Genomic DNA, 18584 nt, shown 5'->3' with positions numbered 1-18584 from the left:
ACTAGTTAATGCACATGCGGCAGCAGTGAATCCAGGGTTATTTGCAATGTGCATTCCCCTCCCCCCCAATAACTTTCAATTAAAGTTGGGGTGGAATGGGGGAGGGGGCAGGTGTATAAAAGTTTTCTTGGGCTCACTAACTGAAACTGCGCTTAATCACACTCAAACAATTCAAACAATAGCCCCCTGAAAGCTTTTCAAGTTGTGAATCAGTGTGGGCGGTACAAAACATTTTTGGAGATCTATAACAATAGGTTGCAGAAAGCCCCACTGCGCGATGGGGGGTGGGGGGTACTGCTCAGTATTGGGGTAAAAGGGGAAGGGGGGACGGGCAAAGAAGGGTGGGAGAGGGAGAGGGCGGGAGAAAGGAAGAGAGAAAATCACAGTAAAACAATAGAAAAGAAAATTAACCTTCGGCCATGTTGCCCCACGGGCCCTCTGCTCCAAACTCGTGAGATGAAAACTTTCCCTTTGCAACGGAGTGATCTTCTGCATCAATCTAACATCTTGATTTTGTGCGATCACAAATTTAGCTCGCATGGTCTAATGTGCTTTCCCTCTTTTGATTTTTTTCTCTCCTCTCTCCAGTTTCTGGCCCCCTGAGCACACGTGACTTTGTCAATTACATGCTTTCTTGCTACTAATTTCACCTCGGATCCTTAAGGGGCTGGCAAGAGGAAGAGATAACCAATCGCCATTTCATCTATGCTGACATCAAAATAATTTATGAATGAACACGAAAAACTCAAACATGTTATCTTAAAGACAATTGGGGACGCTTCTTTACGATAAATCAGAATGCCGATTTCGTGCTTTTACTTAAACACAATGGAGGGTCCTTGTGAATCGTCGATTTAGAAAAACGGCAGTCATATATGTGCACACGCGTGCCTTACACACAAGCCTGTCTAAATAATCTCATTTAAGGGGAAAAAAGCCATTTAAATAAAGCAACCGACGTTACGCTTTTTTCCCCCTAAGAATTCAGATGCTCCGTTAACAGTAAACCTGCTTGGGATGCAAATTTCATATTTAATTCCATTCTTAGAGGAAAATATGTAATTTACAAAAGATCTAATTGAACCTAATTACACACCCATGAAACTTTAGATAATGGTAACCTACACCTACAATAAGAGAAATGCACACAATTACCTGACTGTGACCTGAAATTTGTTTCAAATTTAAAATAAAATGCTACCGGAAAAATCGCTATCACCTTCTTGTAGTCAAATTGTGTTTAGGTTTACCATTTCGGAACATTTTGGAGGGGGCTGGTAAGGAATTGTACTTCACAGGTTTCTCCGCCATCTCTTTCCGGGGGAGGAGATGTGATTAATGACTTCCTAAATAACAGCCCAGTTTTCCAGCCTAACATAGAGTGAACCTCAATCAGTGGCGATTGTTCCCCAAGAGCAAGGCGACGTAGGGCAAGGAGGGGGAGGGGAGCGCCAGGCAGGGGAGGTGAAGAGGAGCCGCCAGCACAGGCGGCTGCGGAGCCAGAGAAAGAGGTGGGGGAGAAACAGCGGGCGCGGGCGGGGGGAGGGGGTGAAAAAGGGAGGCAAGTGGGAGAAAAAAAGGTAAATTTATATCTTATTGACCGGACCCTGACATTTTAAAAGTCCACTACCAGGGGACAGAAGAGTTGAATAAACGAAAACTTAATAACGGGTTAGGCTCCTACCGTCCCTTCCCCGGCCAGCCCCCTGTTTCAAACTGCTTACCCTTTACCTTTAAAATTGGTTCAAACGATTGTTGATTACTAGATGCTGACACCAATACTGCCTCCCTTATCGACCACTACAGTAAATGTTATAGATCAACTAGAAATGCTGGATTTCCTTTAGAATATAAAATAAAACCCGTCTTTGAAACATTAAAACGCACCACTACTCTTCCCCCACCCCACCCCCATTTTCTTAAACAAGCAGTTTACCGAGAAACTGTACAGATACCACTTCCCTTCGGCAAAGCTACGGAGCTTACCCTCCCCCACTATACCCGCAACCCCCCTCCCCGTCTCTCCAAACACACTCCTAACTCTAACACTGTTTCACACAAACTAAAACGTAGGGATTTTGACCGAATCTAAAAGCTTTTGAAAATTCACATAATGCACCTATTTACACCTCCTCCCCATACTAAACAATGAAATATAAATTTATACTAATTAGCTCAGATCTGAAGTAAATTGATGTATATAAATAAATGTTATTTTCAGCTGTTTGTGGTAAAAGGCTTCAATCGAGACTGATTAACTTGAAAAGATTTTTCGTCTGTTTATTTCTTTTGTTGTTTCTCAAGAAAGGAGGCAAAGCTTTCTCATTTTATTTACTTTGTGTGTGTGGGGGGGGGATAACCATGTGCCAGCTGGTAGGGAGGAAAGAAAAAGTGTAAAAATGTAAATGATTCTGCAAGAGTCCCAAAAGCTGAAGCTCTCAAAAAAATTATTTACTAACAAAACACTCACTAGGCATTACTTTAATAGTAGAAATCAACTGATTACACTGATCTATAATGAAATAACTTTAACGATGGTATTCCAGGTTAAATATTTTGAATAACAGGAAATAGAGAAACTAATTTGAATAAGTTTTTTTAATATTTTAAATGAAAGAACTACTTTTAAAAATCAACATCTGGTAACAGAAATAATGTGAAACGTACTCATGCAAATTGAGGAAATGCCATTATTTATGTAAAATTATCATAAAATTAACAGGCAGTATAATTTAGTTTTGTCACTGACACACATTCATGATAAACAATGTTTTATCTGTAAGCTTGTTTTTAATTAAAAAATAGTCCAATCATCATAAAATCAGAAATATGTAGGTGGGTTCTGAATCCTTGTTTGTTAAATTTGATGAAATTCAAACCTACAAATACATAGATGAAAAGTGTGAAATGCCATAAGTGAACCACATTGGATGGTATAGTTATGAGATTCAGTTTTGCCTGATTGGGGGCCTCCAGTATTAGTGGAATTAAGGTAGGGTTCACTGGACTGGTCACTGGTGTCAGAGGTTATCGACTCATTCATTTCCTGAGAGGGACATCGGCCTTTCAAGTCGTGTAGAAAGCTTTTTCCAACTGGGGACTTTGAGAAATCCTCTAACATTCATTCACAAAGAATTTAAGGCAAATGCATTTTACATACCTGGTTGGGGCAGGGGGGATTGGAGTGGGGTCGGTAAAAGAAAGGCGGACAGAAGGGAAGAGGAAGGGTAGAGGGAGGAGAAGCAGGGAAGGGAATTGGGAGGGAGGGAAGAGAAGGAAGGAGACAGTGACAGAAAATATCAGTCCCCATTTCAGGGATATGGCACTGTCTTTTAAATAGACTCATCTTTTCCTGCTCCCCCCTCAGTCTTTTGAGCCTAAGATCCTTTTATGAAACTAACCATCATCTTTTTAAGCTCATAGAGTTCTTCTTTCACCTAAAATGGTCCCATGAATCTCCTAGAACGCTTTCCAATTTGTCACCTTCCTGAAGTCTTCTGGTTTTAATTTTTTTCTCATTTCCTACTTGTTTTTAGTGCCAGAAAGACCTGTGCTTGACTCAAAACGCATGTTTTATACTTGTGGAAGCCAAATGTTTCAGTGGCTTGATTTATCATACTTCTTGCAAAATGTCTTTAAAATGAGTTCAAGTAGCTACAAAGAATCCTCAATGCACTGGGGGTAAAAAAAAAAAAAAATCAAGGAAATAACCTATCATACGCCCGTTGGTTATCACAATCTAAGATTTCTACATTTAAAAAACGTACATATTTTCTTTTTCTTTCTTTCTTTTTTTTTTTTTTTAAAGAATTCCGACAGTACAATGCAAGGAGCCGAAAGAGGTGCCAGAGCCCACCGTCGTTGTTTTCAACTATAAGCAATGAGTGACTTCTATTACAGCCGAAACAATGCTTCGGTTCTTCTTAAAACTAGGAGGAGGGGCTGCGGCACTGCGACGAGCGGCTCCACCCGTGCTCTGCGTCCCGGCCGAGAAGGCCGGGGTCTGCAGCCCCGCGCTGCCCTCGCAGCCGCGGATCTTCACGCGCAGCTCGCGCCCCCAGGGTCGCCGAGACCCCCAGGTCAGCGGATCTGCCCCTTCCCTCCACCGCCCGCCCCTGCCACTTCCTCTCCCCGTTCTCTCTCTAGTCACCTTTCCCTTTAGTCACCACATCACCACCTCCTCTCGAGAAGTCAAGCCGTTCCAAAGAAGGCTGAGGATTTCTCACTAATTAGGGGACATTCACATTTGTCATTTCGTCCCGACAAGAGGAACACCAAACAAAAGAAACCTTTGCCTTCACCAGGATGGAGGCAACGCTTGACGCACCCTACTACCTTCCCTGCGTTTCCAGACATGTACCATGTACAATCTGATTCCTTCATCTGGGAGATGTCAGTCTCCGCAAACCAAAAAGTGAAGTCAAGTGGGGGAGGGGTCATGAGAACCCGAGAGAATGACCACTCCACCCCCTACTCCCCCACCAGGCCATGCCTAAAATGGAGCTGTCTTCACACAGACCCCTGGCGCCGTCCTTTCGGGAAGCCACGAAAACGTCGCCGTGCGCCTTTGGAGGATCAGGAAAAGCTGTCGGCGGGGAAGGGGGTGGGGGGCGGCCGGGGGCGATTTTAGGGAACCCGCTGTCTGGCCGCGGCTTGAGGTTTCCCGCCCAAAGGCTGCGGACCCGCACGTCGGGCAAACTGTTGCCGATCCCTCCCACTGCGTTTCAGTAAACTACTTTACCCGCAAATAACTTTCTTGAAATTCTTGCAACACGGAGTCAGCTGAAAGGAGTACTGGACTGGGTGCGTTGGTCTTATAGCACAGGCACTTTAGAATATGGGGGTTATTTGTTTTCGTTTCCGAAGAGCAAAATTCCGTTCTCACTTAATTTCCTTATCTGAGAGCAAAATGCTCTGGCTTAACACAATTGTTCCAATTTGGTAATTTTTACACAGCTGTAAAAATCTCTTAAATATTTTCCTTAAATAGGTTAACATATTTCCCCAGGTATAATTAAATAAAATTATGGAAATACGGGAAACGATTAAAATAAATTTTAAGTGTGCCAGATAAAATTGCCTTTATATTTCAAAAAACAAGCATTTGCAAATGTTTCCTTCTTTTTTTGGTCCTTTACGTTTCAGCCAAGTATGTAGAGCAACAAAATTAATTCAGAAAAGGGGCATTATTTTAACACCATCATTTTGTAGAAAGTTTACTATTTTTTAACTGGAGTAGGAAAAATCATATTCTATTAACATACTTCTTCAATTAAAAGGAAAAGTAAAAATTTTATTATTACTCCTCCCAAATATTTTCTGAATTGTGCGCAACAAATACTTTCCTAAATGATTTTAATTAAGACAGCAATAGGTTAGAGAAATCATTTAGTAATAAGCATTACATTACTTTGCCCAGAATAGCACAAAATGAAGGTTCTTCATGTTTTATTTGAAAAATGAGTCCAGATTTTTCACCTGTACTACTTGAACAGGTATGCCTCATAATTTACAGACCTTTTTGCAATAAATATTCTGAGTCTGCAGAAATGACACTAAATAATGTAAACATAACAATTTTTCCCTCTCAAAGCAATGAATGAAAATTTACCCTTTAAAACTTAATCTCATCAAAACAAATAACTGGAATAAGAGTGTGGACTGTGGCGCAGTGGTTGAGAGTCCGCCTGCCGATGCAGGGGACACGGGTTCGTGCCCCGGTCCGGGAAGATCCCACTTGCCGCAGAGCGGCTGGGCCCGTGAGCCATGGCCGCTGAGCCTGCGCGTCCGGAGCCTGTGCTCCGCAACGGGAGAGGCCACAACAGTGAGAGGCCCGCGTACCGCAAAAAAAAAAAAGAGTATGGACGGCTTCCTAGGTATTTCTTTTAATATTTTCACTTTAGGTTAATTTTGGGGAAGAGGACAGGTAGGTGGAATATAGGAAGGGAAAAAATAGTACAGGAGTAAAAGATGAGGCAAATGAGAAGAAATCTTCAGGCTTTAAAGATGCCTGTGCAGGAAGCAAATCTGTGGAGAAAAAGCACCCAGCTAGAAACCGGAGGCCAGAATTCTGGTCCCATTTAATAACCTTGTGTGTGACCTTGGATCATTAAGCTTCTCTGGGCCTCAGTTTCCTCACCTGCAAAGTGAGGACACTGGAGCAGTTGATGCTCAAATCTTTGGCTTAAATGCAATCTCTGGCAATAACCTTTCTTTTGGTGAAAGTGCAACCTCTCCCTGGCCAACGCTTTTTAATCACAAGGAAACACAGACATGAAACTTTATTGCAGTCACTTAACACACTGGTGTTAACATTACTTCCCAGCAGAAGAGAAAAGGGCCTCTGGACTGCCTCCAATTTGCCCCCAGAGGGAAACCACAATCAATAGTAAGGTAAAAAGAGCTGGTAAATTAAAATATTGTAGCAACTTTTTGGAATCTTCTTTTTCATGGTACTCTTTAGAGCATCATCTCTATGTCAAAGGATTCACTCCAGAAAAAAGTAAAGTGCTTGTCAAAAGGCAATGCCTATCAGTGGTTTCCTCATTAAACCTTTTGATTCCTACTGCTTTCCTCTTGCTACCTACAATCCTGTATTTGATAAGCTTAATAATAGAATAACAGCATTTCACTTGTACTTATAAATGCTCATAAACTCTGTCATCTCATAGCTCTTAAGAGTTTTGAAAGCAGTATTAGTCAAGAGTTTAGTCAAGAGTAGAGCCAAGGCATTAACTGTATGAGAGCAGAAGCCAGAGTAATACATTAAAATACTAATACAAATAAAACTGTTACTGAAAATAGTATTGTCAGTTTTCAGTTAGTTTCAGTAATACAAGAGAATATTTCTCCATTAAAAGCCTAGGTTTACAGTACACCTAAATAAATGAAAGGATATACATATATATATATAGATATTTTAAGTGTAGGTTTAAGATGTTAAAAGTTCACATGACTCATTTTTGTAGTATAGTGAGGAACAAATTTGATACATGCTCATGAAAAGCAAAATAAATGGAGCTTTCCTAGATTAGGAAAATTCTCTAATTCCCTGAAAAACATGGCTAATATATTGTGCTATTTATGTTATGGTAAATTTTTTGAAAACAGGAGCAAGTCTCTAGCTTTAAATTAATTCAGCATATACTTGTGAGTGCCTATTTTGCTACGGGCTTTACAATGAACAAGCCACAAATACTTTTCATTCAGCTCCATTAACATTTAAATATTATCTGTTTTGCATGAGATAAAAGGGAATCACAAAATCCAATATTGCTAAAATCAGGAGGAAAAGGAGTTAATTAGAAGATTTCATCCATGCAATTCTGGTGGGAGTATCAGTTTATAGATGAAGTGATCTGGAGTACAGTAGGTACAAGATGAGTACCATACCCATCTTGCCAAAGTGGAGAATGCCTGAGGGCTGTCATGTTTTCTCATATGCCTCCAATGATCTTTTTAAATAAATATTAGTTAAGTAAAAATTTAATTAAAAAAAAAGACTAACCTGGGGCTGATGAAACCTGGTTGAATGACCTCATTGTCTTCTGAAGAACCTAAAATCAGAGAGCTCAAGTCAGTACTACATTAATTGCTCATTTAATTGCCTCTTCTTCAGCTTAATAGCTCATTAGAAAGCAATAAAATGCTTAGGTTTTGACTCTGTGAAGTGACCTGTAAACTTTTTTTTACAATTTAAGACTCACCTAGCAAAATTAGATAACCAATTGGCATAAACTTGCCTTTCATTCCAATTAAAGGATGGTAGTTTAAAAAACATTCTAAACAAGACCACTAAGATGTAGTCAAAGATCCAGATTTCAGGAACAATGCAGTTTTAAATTTTTTTAATATTTAATTTTACACTGTAATTCAAGAATCCCATTCTCTTTTTTAACCACAGTTAAAAATGAACTTAACCTATGATACTGTGTTCCTTGATGGACTAATTTGATTATTCAGATATCTTTTAGAAGATAAATCATGAGACTCTAATTGTGATACTATACCCCTGATACTGGGTCTATTACATTCAAATACTTTTTGAGAAAAAAATTACTTTAAGAGGTAATACATTTAATCATTGAGTATATTTAATTAAAGATATCTAATATGCATTAACCCAGATTTTATAAGCAAAATCAGTTCTCCTTAAAAAAATATGAGCAAGTACTAATGTTTCTAATATATCCACTGGCAGATGTCACAACACAATAAAACTTGCAATAAAGAGGTCACCCAGTAATGAAGTATAGAGGTTGGAAGAAAAATTCCTGATGACCACTGAATTATCATTTTTATCCTCGGGTCCGAGTTATTAAAGCTTGGAAAACAGATTGGTTTGAACATGCATACACTCACCTGCCACCACCCAGGGCTGTCTTTCCTTCCTTAACTAAGTTTTTACACACTGTATCTACTATATCAACTCACAAAAAAATAAATCATTATGTGTAAATTCTCTAAGTTGTGATCTAATTTTCTTCTCAAAACGAAATGGAGGCTTTTCCAAATGCAGAGTTCTACTGAATGTTGACCCAAGATTCTTCTTACAAAGGATGACAATCTCACTGAGTAAGATTTGAAAAGAATAGAGGAAGAATGTGAACAAAAGGCACGTGAACCTCTGTGCATTAAGTCCTTTAGTTATCCTGTGTTTACAACCAAAAGACAGACGATATTGACAGCCCCTCGTTTGTAGAGACGTGGATGGACCTAGAGACTGTCATACAGAGTGAAGTAAGTCAGAAAGAGAAAAACAAATATCATATATTAACACATACATGTGGAATCTAGAAAAATGGTACAGATGAACAGGTTTACAAGGCAGAAATAGAGGCACAGACATAGAGAACAAACATATGGACACCAAGGGGGGATAGCCGGGGTGGGGGTGGGGGTGGGGGGGATGAACTGGGCGATTGGGATTGACATGTATACACTAATATGTATAAAATAGATAACTAACAAGAACCTCCTGTATAAAAATTAAAAAAAAAAGATGACAGTCCCTAATGTTAACAAAATTCATTATTAAAACTTACTAGTTTTCCTTTATATTGAGCGTATATTAAATTTTATTTTGCACATTTGGTTTAGTGAGGGGGTATTTAAATACTATAAATAAATTTCAGCAAAACCTAGCTCATGTTTTTCTAATAGCCCACAGCCCAGACTTGATCTTCTCTGCTTATATATTTGCAAAAAAGTTCAAAATGACATATTCTAAAGATGTGAAACACAGAAAGTGTTTGCAAACATTTTTTTCAAATAAGTCAGATGATAAATTATTATAAATGTGAAATCTAATAAAGTGAAAGTCAAATGGTGTAAAAATTAGCTAAATAACACTATTTAATTTTAAGAGCTCAAACTATGAGCTTTCTGGGTTTAAAGAAAGCAGGACAATTTGAATGATAAAAATGTTCAGATTTTTCATTATCCAAACTTACACATGATGGTTTTGGTTATTGATAGTTTTAATATTATCAACCTTTTCAAACGAAAAGTAAGGTGGAATTATTTCACAGATATCAATATATTTCACTGATGTTAAATAATGATTTTAAAATTTTCACAAACAAAAGAGTTGGAAGAGAAAATAGAAGTTTAAATATAGATATTAATATCCATCCATATGAACAACTATGATAGGGATTTGATAGGTTAATGTTATATAAAATATTCACAATATTAAATGTTCATATTCTGACTATAGGTGACTTTTTTGAAAAGAAATAACAATAAAGAATGAAAATAATTCTTTAAATGCACGAAATACTCCCAAAACAGCTATTTATAATTTTATACACAGGTATCTCTATTTAATATTATAATGCACTTCTTTGCCCCTTCACTAGGATAATCCCTAATCATCATTTAAATCTCCACTTAGATCTCTTTTTCTTATTGTTCCATACTGAGTACAATGCCTCTACCATTTAGCACCGTACTGTAATTGACTGTAATAGCCCATGATGTTCTCTCTCCTAACTTGACTCTATGTTCTATGAGTGGGAGGAATAGAGTACATTTAGCTCATCACTGTAATCCTAGCTTTCTTTAGTGTTCAATACATATTTTTTAATGAATCAAAGACTTAACGAATTTCTGAACCTGGGCTGACTATCTCTAGGATGCCTTTTATGAATTAAATAGACTATAAACAAATTTTTTCTTAAAAATCTTTTCACCAAGAGAATGTGATAGGGAATTAATCAGTTGACTATTGCAAACATAAAATATGTACAAATAAAGTGACTTCAATGATTTTATTTTAAATATACTATAGACTTACTATTATAAAATTGCCTAACTTAACACCATTCATTACAAACACTCCAAGATTTCATATTTCTTCCTAGTAAAATATGTAACAATATTCTTCTCAAGTACATTGCATATTGTTGTTAATCCACTATTGTAACTATTCAATGTAAAGGAAAATGCTTACTACTATGCATTATACACTATAATTTATTTTAAAATTGCCAAGATACTAAGCCCAGAGAACTGAGTAGTAATAAAATAAAATACTGCTATATAACATATTACTGAGAACTTTATTTAAATTCAATTGACATCATATTAGCCTTTACTTCTAATATTAATAAAAAACAATAGTTACTTTAGGTTGGCAAAAAATGATTTAGCAATCAAGAATATTCACCATAATAAAGTAAAAGTATTTCATTATTTATTCTCATCACTACAACTTCTCAACATTTAAAAAAAAGGTTAAATTTTTGTTTCTGACTATATTTTCTAAAACAATGTAAGGGTAAAAGCACATTATAGTTTATTAAATATTCACTTCATGGTTTATAACAAAAATTATAGCCTATTTACAATGTGTCTCAGCCATCACTGAACTAAATCATTCTTTGGAAAGCAAAGTAGGCAATAATGTGACTTTCCTTTCTTCGAAGAATAGTTGGGGGGAAAGTTTTTAAATGACTACTTAAAACCATATAGCAAACATACTATAAACCCCAGAGTAAAACCTAAAGCACAGTATTTATTTACATTTACTATAACTTAAATATAACATATACACATATGAAATAAAACATTAGATGTGGAGGTTCAACATTGAAGTGAATGTGTGTGCTTTATGAAAATGTTTTCTTACATCGTCCTCTAAAGGAATGTTTAATATGTAGTAAAATGTTTCACTGTAATTATTTTTTTGCCGATTAGTCAATAAACTAAATTCAAATGCTGTCTAAGCAAAATCAGGGTAAATTATTGTGTAATTTAACTCAACATCCTACTGTAACTTTGGATAAAACTGAAAATGCTGTACCTTCAATTATATACAGATACAGAAAATTTAAAGAAAATACTTAAAACTAAAGTTAAAACAAATATTTACATGTGACTTTATGTAACTGAAAATTCATAGGTATAGACAGGAGTGCTAAAACAAGAAACCTCACATTTACTGAACTATTTTGAACATTATCTTTAGAGAATGGAAAAAAATTTATACTACTTTATGAAAAACATTTCAAACTTATATTTTTTATATTTATGAATCAAAAGTTATTATTTGTAACATATTAAAATACAGTTAACCTTAAATTAAAGGCTAGTATTTGTCATACTGCTATTGAATCACAGAGATGAATTTAACTTTAACCATTTTACAAATAGAAATTTTACTGATTTCACCTAAGATATGGGCAGCTCTAGCATTCTCTTCAACTGCTGTAGCAAAACATAATTTATTCTAGAAAATAAAAAATTTCAAAGTAATAATTTAAGTCAACTAGCATATTGTCAAAATTGTTTAAAGGTGCCAACTATGACACAAATACTAATTGGTAAACACAATTCTTTAGCTTAAATGTGAATGTTGTAAAACAACTGAGCCATGGCACAGTTGGTTTTGCTAATGCAAACAGTTTGTATTTTCTACCATATCAAACAACAGTTTCATATAATAAAGCTCATAACTGAGTCATTGTTGAGGTCATATTGAATAGAAGAAAAAAAGAGTGGTTTTAGATTAAAAAGAGTCAAAATAATGGCAAAAGTCGTGTCGTAAAGAAGCTAATCACATATATTTTGAAGGCCCACCATAACTTTAAGATAAAAACTTTAAGGTAGCTTCTTGATATGATAAACAAAAATGATTCTAAGTAAACCTGAATAGTTCTAAATAAGTACAATGTTAATAAGAAAATTATATTTGATAGACATTTTAAGTTTTGATATACATTAATGGTTAAAAATTTATATCACAAGAGATTAACAACTAAATGAGAACTTTTCATGCATTTGAAATAGCTTCAATAAACATTTTAGAAAGATCAAGAGATGTTTTAGAGGCTGCTCACTTTTACATCACTGCCAGTGATATAATGGTGTAATAAATGTAATATTTTTTAAAAATCAGGATATCAACTAGCAAAGGAGATTACACCAAGAAACTAAAGCAAAAAAGACAAAACATAATTTACACATATTTTCTAAAATTTTAAATCTACAAAAAAGTAAAGCCTGTTTTTAACCTATACAGTATAGAATATTTTAGTTGAAATGTTTTTGTAGTGGCTGAAAGAAATGTTACATAAAAGAACTGTTTGCAAAATATAAAAGTAGTATTTTGGCTCTTGCATTCCCAAATAAGAAATACTGATTTGAAAATATCTAAAAAATTTAAAATATGTTTTTCCACCAATAGAACTGGTCATTCAATACTAAGTCCTTTTTCCTATATAATTAACCTTTTGTTCAGCCATGAAAAAACTAGGAACTGATTGCTTGAAAATGAGCTGCATGCCCTTTGTCCTGGTTTGTCACCTTTGACCCTTAATTTGATGATCCTGCATGTCAACCCATTCTATTTTTAGGAAAATCATGTCATAGTTCTATGCCTAAAATAGTACTTTTTACTGAAATATTAAATATGTTACAACATTCCTTTTCAGGTAATTTCTACAATGGTTTCATACCAGTGTTCATTTCACACAATGTAGAACACAATAACATTGTTAGGAGTGACAGCCTGGTGTTTATTCTGGTTCAAACAACAGAAAATTTCCCCAAAGTGCTAAGTCAAGATTATTATAATTTCAAAATTTATATTTTTCTCTTTATTTAAAAAGTGCTTGTATTATTGTTTCTCAGTATAACTTGTTTCATGAGTGATGTAATTTTATTACTTTTGATAACCACATGTTTTGATGTTGGTTTTGATAGTGCCACTTAGACAGTGATATAAACCTGAATCAAAATATCAAGTTCATACTCAAGCTTACAGCGGTGTCCCCTAATATTGCAGTTTTTGAGAGAACTCATTGGTCACTTAACTTGGTTTTAAATTCTTGTCTTCATTTGCAAGGGGCAGCTTTCCAAGAAAGAGAAAACCTCTAGCATTGATCCCATTGATTTTACTGACACTACTTAAAATCAATGTTATATTAATATACTTCAGAGATAAAATTTCTCTATCACAGTTTTTGGTTGATTTCAATACATCTGGGTAAAAAGAAGATATTAAAAAGTACATATGAAATATATGTATACATTTCCTACAATGATGATGCTACTTGAACATCTACACAATTTCTGTGTACAGTTTTCAGTCAGATTTAGCAGTGGCCAACATGGCTGTCTTGGTTCAGCACTATGGTCAGCGACTTCATAGACAGTCATTGTGTCAGAGAAATCCAACACAGTGTACATGTACATACTGGGTAAGTTTCTCAAACCGATGTGATTCTATACTTCATATATTCCTAGATATGTTCATATAAATCAGTCTTAAGTTTTGTAATGTAAAGAATTTCCATTGTTATGCTTGGCAAACTACAAATTCTTTACCATGTGGTTCATCAAAAACCATACGTATTTATAATGCAAACACAGTCCTTTTAAAAAGCAAGAGAATCAAGTACAGGCTCTAAAGCATTTAAACATAAAAACTTACGGGTATTTATGGGCTACAGAATTTTAAAAGACAGTAATATTCTACTAAAAATTACCAAATAAGAAAACTCTTTAGCTGACCAAAATTTTGTATAGTCCCTTTCATAATCAATAGCTTTAATTACTTCTGAACTGATATATCTCTGAATCTCCATTTTCCTTTTTTTTCAATCAATTCCACTATGCATTAACATAAATGTTAACAGATCATTTCCTGACCTGAGCTTTCTAATACAATCCCTAAATTTGGTAGTTTTGAATAGCACTTCAATTATTTTAAAGAAACATCAATTCTATACCTGAAGACTGTTATGAAGACTGTTACCTGAAAACATGCATATATGTTTTATTTAACAACTTATTTCTCTCTTAATTATGATTTGTAAATTATGATAGCAGTGTGTTACAAATACAAAAAAAAATTATTGTGCATGATCAGATACCAAACATTATCAAACTATTAGACAGGTAACATCTATTTAATCTTCTCTTTGTTCAGAGTAAACAGGAAAAAAACCCTTAAATCCACTATATTTATTAAAATTCTAGTGTTTTCTTTTTAAATTTACATGTACAACACACTTTAAAATAAGTCATTCTGAAGATTAACTTTGAGTACTACCATATTAAAACTTAATCTGCTTCACTTACAAAGAGATATAGTTAACTGCATTTTCCCCCATAATACAGTCAATTTTTAATTTAAATCGTGATTAATTTCACAACAAATTTTTCATTGTTTCTGAAAGAAATCTGGCACAGACATGTAATATGACACTCTACAATTTGACAAGGATTAATGAGGCTTGATCGTTGAATCATTTGCTTCCAGATCTATTGAGAAGCTCCTATAAACAGTTGTAATAACCAATATGCGCTACAAATTGATTCATATCCTTAAATTCTTTTTGACATTTTATTATCAAGCAACGATTAGCTGATCCTATTTGTAAAATGGAAGAGTCAAATAAAGCATTTTATTCATTTGTAGTACCTTCCCCTCCCCAGCAAGTACTAGAAAGAGGCCTACGTCAGTTTAATTCCTAAAGCTCTTTAGGAAATTTGGGCACCTGGATTGTCCTATTTCATACATTCAGAGATAAAGAATATGGGAAGCAAGAATTGTCCCCTAAATGAACACGGGTCTGTTAATTATTAGTCTAAATGCAGTACTATTACAGATTGTGTTGTTAATTTATAATATGACTCCTCTATTACATCTGTGCAAACTCATAACAGAAAAAAAATCCATGGCATAAATTTCATAACAATTAAATTTATATTTTGTAAACCACATAAACTGCCATAAATTCCCAATAATTCAATTTAAAATTTTGTAGTTTTCCCGCAGTCCTTATAAAAATTGTTTCGCAACTTACTGTTGGACTTAAAATTTTGCTTTACCAACAGATGCATTTTAAAAAGCGTTACTGCATTATCACCTAACTAAATATGGTAATAATCTGCACAAAAAATGAAACATGAGGATTTTTTTGATCCGAGTAAATATAATTTTAAGTCATACTTTTCTAAGGATGCTGTTAAATGTTTTAAAATTCATTCTAATACCAGTTGTCATGTGTAATTTTAACTTCCACAATATTTTGACCAAGAAATTCAAAACTACAATAAAACACGAGCATATTTTCCCCTCATTTAACAACTGTAGGTGTAAAGTTGTTACACGGTGAAGAATTTAGTTCTATGAGCAGTAATAATACCTGATAACCTTAATATCCTGTGGATGAAAACAAATCCACAGAGGGAACAGAAAGGAACTCAAGGAAACACAGGAACCTAAGATTTCAGTCTGTTACATGAAACAATTCAAAATGGCGGACTATTACTTACATTTAAGAAATTTCCGCAATGAAGACACTAAATACATACTGTAAGATGTTACTCGAAAACACTCAGTATTTATCAACGTGCAGTTTAAAAAAAAAAAAAAGTTTTTGGAGTACAAATCCTCGTAAGGCGCCCGCATCCAGTGTTCCAGTCAATAGTCAGTTACTGCTCCTGCGAATGTATTGATTCTTCTTTGGTTGTTTTCTTTTCAAAAGCAACCTAAGTCCAAGTGCGTTTTTCTCTCTCTGTTCTCCTCAAATCCTTAATTCTAATTCATGAATTTACATTACCAATCCCGACGCAAAAAGGATCCCCGACGCCTGCGGCTACAAAGCAGCTCCGCTGCGGAGTGCGCGAAGGGCAGGAGCGGACGCCCCCTGGCGGCGCAGACCCTCGGGCCCGAAGCGCCCACCCCGGCCACGCGGACCGGCTGCCGGGCCACCCAGCCCGCGCTGCACCATTGCCCCCGAGTCGCCCGCGCCCCCTCCCCACCCGGCCCGCCAGTTCCTGCTGCTGGGCGGCGACGGCCGCGGCGAGACCCGTCGGCCGTGCTAGCTACGCCGCGCCTGCACAGAGCGCCGACCCAGCGGCGCGGAGCGAGGAGAGAAAGGTGTGAACCCGGAAGTACATCGTCCGCCCGCATCTCGGTGGGAACACTGGGGCAATAAATCAGGGCCGGCGAAGGCAGGACACCGCTCTGGCTCCCAAACGGCAACTTGCTGCGAGACCTGTCACTTCCCCACCTGGCCCCGTCCTTCCCCCCTCCCTGGCGCTCACGCCGCCTCCTTTCTTCCTGCTCCGCCGCACAGAGCTCCACTCGACGTTGCTCACGTGCCAGACCCGGGGCCGCGAGCGGCGTCCGCACCCGCGCGCACACCCGGCCACACTCGCACTCGCCGGGCCGCGGGGCGCGCTGCTTACCTCCGGGGCCTCATGGTCGCGTCGCTCGCCCGGGTAGGGCGGGGGAGAGGGTGTGAGTACGTGTGTGGCGTTTAGTCCGGGGGGACGGGGCGGAGGAAGGGGCCTGGAGTCTGTCACTTCCTGAGGGAGCGCGGCGGCCGGAGACCCGGGATGCGCGCGGCGGGGCCGGGAGGGTTAGCACATTGTGAGCCGGCGAGGGGACGCGGCGCGGAGGGGCCGGAGAGCGAGGGCGGTGCTCGACTGCCGGAGTGGAAGCCGCTGTTGCCGCCGCTCCGCCGCCACAGCCGGGCGGGGAGGAGGGGGCTGGACCGGGGGGGGAGCCGCGGAGCGCGGCGGCGGCGGCGACACCAGGCTGTTCGACTCGAGCCCTGCGTCAGGCGGCGGCACGCGCACACCTGCCCGTCGCCGCTCCCGGCCTCACCATTGGCTGCCCGCTCCGAGCGCGCGAGATTGAACTTTCCATTCATTCTTGGGCCGGGCGGGCGCGGGCGGCGGCAGCGGAGCTTTCCCCGCGGGCTCGCGGGGACGCGCGCCGCCCGCCCCGACCCGAAGGCGCGTCCCCGCGCGGGCTGTGAGCGCGCACGGTCGCCGCCGCCGCCGCCGCCGCCGGCTCTTCTCTTGGCGGCTGCGAGCTTAGGGGCCTGTCACTCGGTCCCGCCGCGCGCTGCACTGGTTCCTGGAGGAGCCTCAGATGGCGATCCCTGGGCCGCGCCTGGAGAGAGGCAGAAGCGAAACTGTAAGAAGGTACCAAATCGTATCCTCAGCCCCGCTGTCTGCTCCTTAACCAACAACGCTGTGGAGGTACTAGGAGATAGTGAACTCCTAATTGTGCAGTTCAAAGCAATAATGAGTAACGTATCTCAGAATCCAGTGAGCATCGTAGATAATGTCAGAAGTTTGAGGAACCTACTATCAGCTCAGTTCTACATTGTATTTCCTAAACAGTAAAATACTCAACCTCAAATTGAATACAGACATTATCTCACAAAATGCCAAAAGATCTGTGGCCAAACATACTGTGTACTATGTGTTTACCTAACTGTGGTATTTTGGTATATCTTCCCAAAATATCACTGCCTTCTCCCCTATTATTTTCTACCGCGACTTCATAGTTCTTTCTTGTCAAAGTTTCTCTTTATTTTCTCAGAACCAAATGCGTGGTCCTGATTAGTCATTGTCTGACCAACTGCAAAACTGAACACAGCCTTGTGATCTGTGAATGGGTCTGATCAAATATAGATTATTTGGTGGAACTGATTCAAAGGATTAAATATTACAGCAATCTAAAAACCAGATGTGTGTATATAATTTCCGTAAATTAAAAGTGGAAAAGTTTGAACATGACTAATAAAGGCCAGTTAGCTGGATAACCTGTGACTAAAAGGCAAGCCTCCAAACCATTCCTGTGTAATGATGATCATTTTTTTCCCTTCCAATTCCTGGATTAGGATTAGGAAACCAGTTCATCTGTCAGGGATAACCACAGTCTAGAAAAAACACTTCTGGCCTGGGGATAAGTGCAGACAAAGTGATCAAAAGCAAAATACCATTTGACTCACCAAGAATTTTCCAGGTCGGCCACCTTTGATACATTTACTAAAAGGCTGCCCAATTTCCCACTGAACATGTGTAGAACAGAACGTGACTGACTTTAAAGTTGCCTTTACACTGGCAAGTTCATAAAGTAAATACTTCACATTACTTATTGAGTAGTACTGAGGATTCTTTTGGATACAATTCTTAGTTTTAACCATTGTATCAATCTATTGCAATAGATTTAATACAATACTACATACTTTATGATTTCAAAAATAATTTAGTGGAAAAGGATGCAGACATTGATCACTAGAAATAAAAACAGCAATTAATTATATATCACC

General features: G+C 37.9%; 1 protein-coding gene across 3 annotated transcripts in view; it reads right to left on the bottom strand.

Moving 5' to 3' along the window:
• The window catches only part of LIN28B (lin-28 homolog B), a 133561-nt gene extending 117128 nt beyond the window's left edge, over positions 1-16433 (bottom strand). For 2 of the 3 annotated variants that reach the window (XM_079939802.1, XM_079939804.1), the window contains exons 1-2: positions 15787-16433; positions 7508-7556 (exon numbers count right to left, since the gene is read on the bottom strand). In XM_079939802.1, coding sequence (XP_079795928.1) covers positions 7508-7541 — 34 coding nt within the window. In that variant the 5' untranslated portion in view covers positions 7542-7556; positions 15787-16433. Of the gene's footprint in view, positions 1-411; positions 902-7507; positions 7557-15786 lie in introns of those variants that run through there. The other variant, XM_079939803.1, reaches the window with a different exon arrangement.
• Positions 16434-18584: the final 2151 nt, after the last annotated feature.

The sequence above is a fragment of the Stenella coeruleoalba genome (assembly GCF_951394435.1).
Source record: "Stenella coeruleoalba genome assembly, chromosome: 12".
Classification (NCBI taxonomy): Eukaryota; Metazoa; Chordata; class Mammalia; order Artiodactyla; family Delphinidae; genus Stenella; species Stenella coeruleoalba.
Note: the sequence above shows the minus strand (reverse complement) of the source record. Positions and strands in the feature narration are given on the sequence as shown.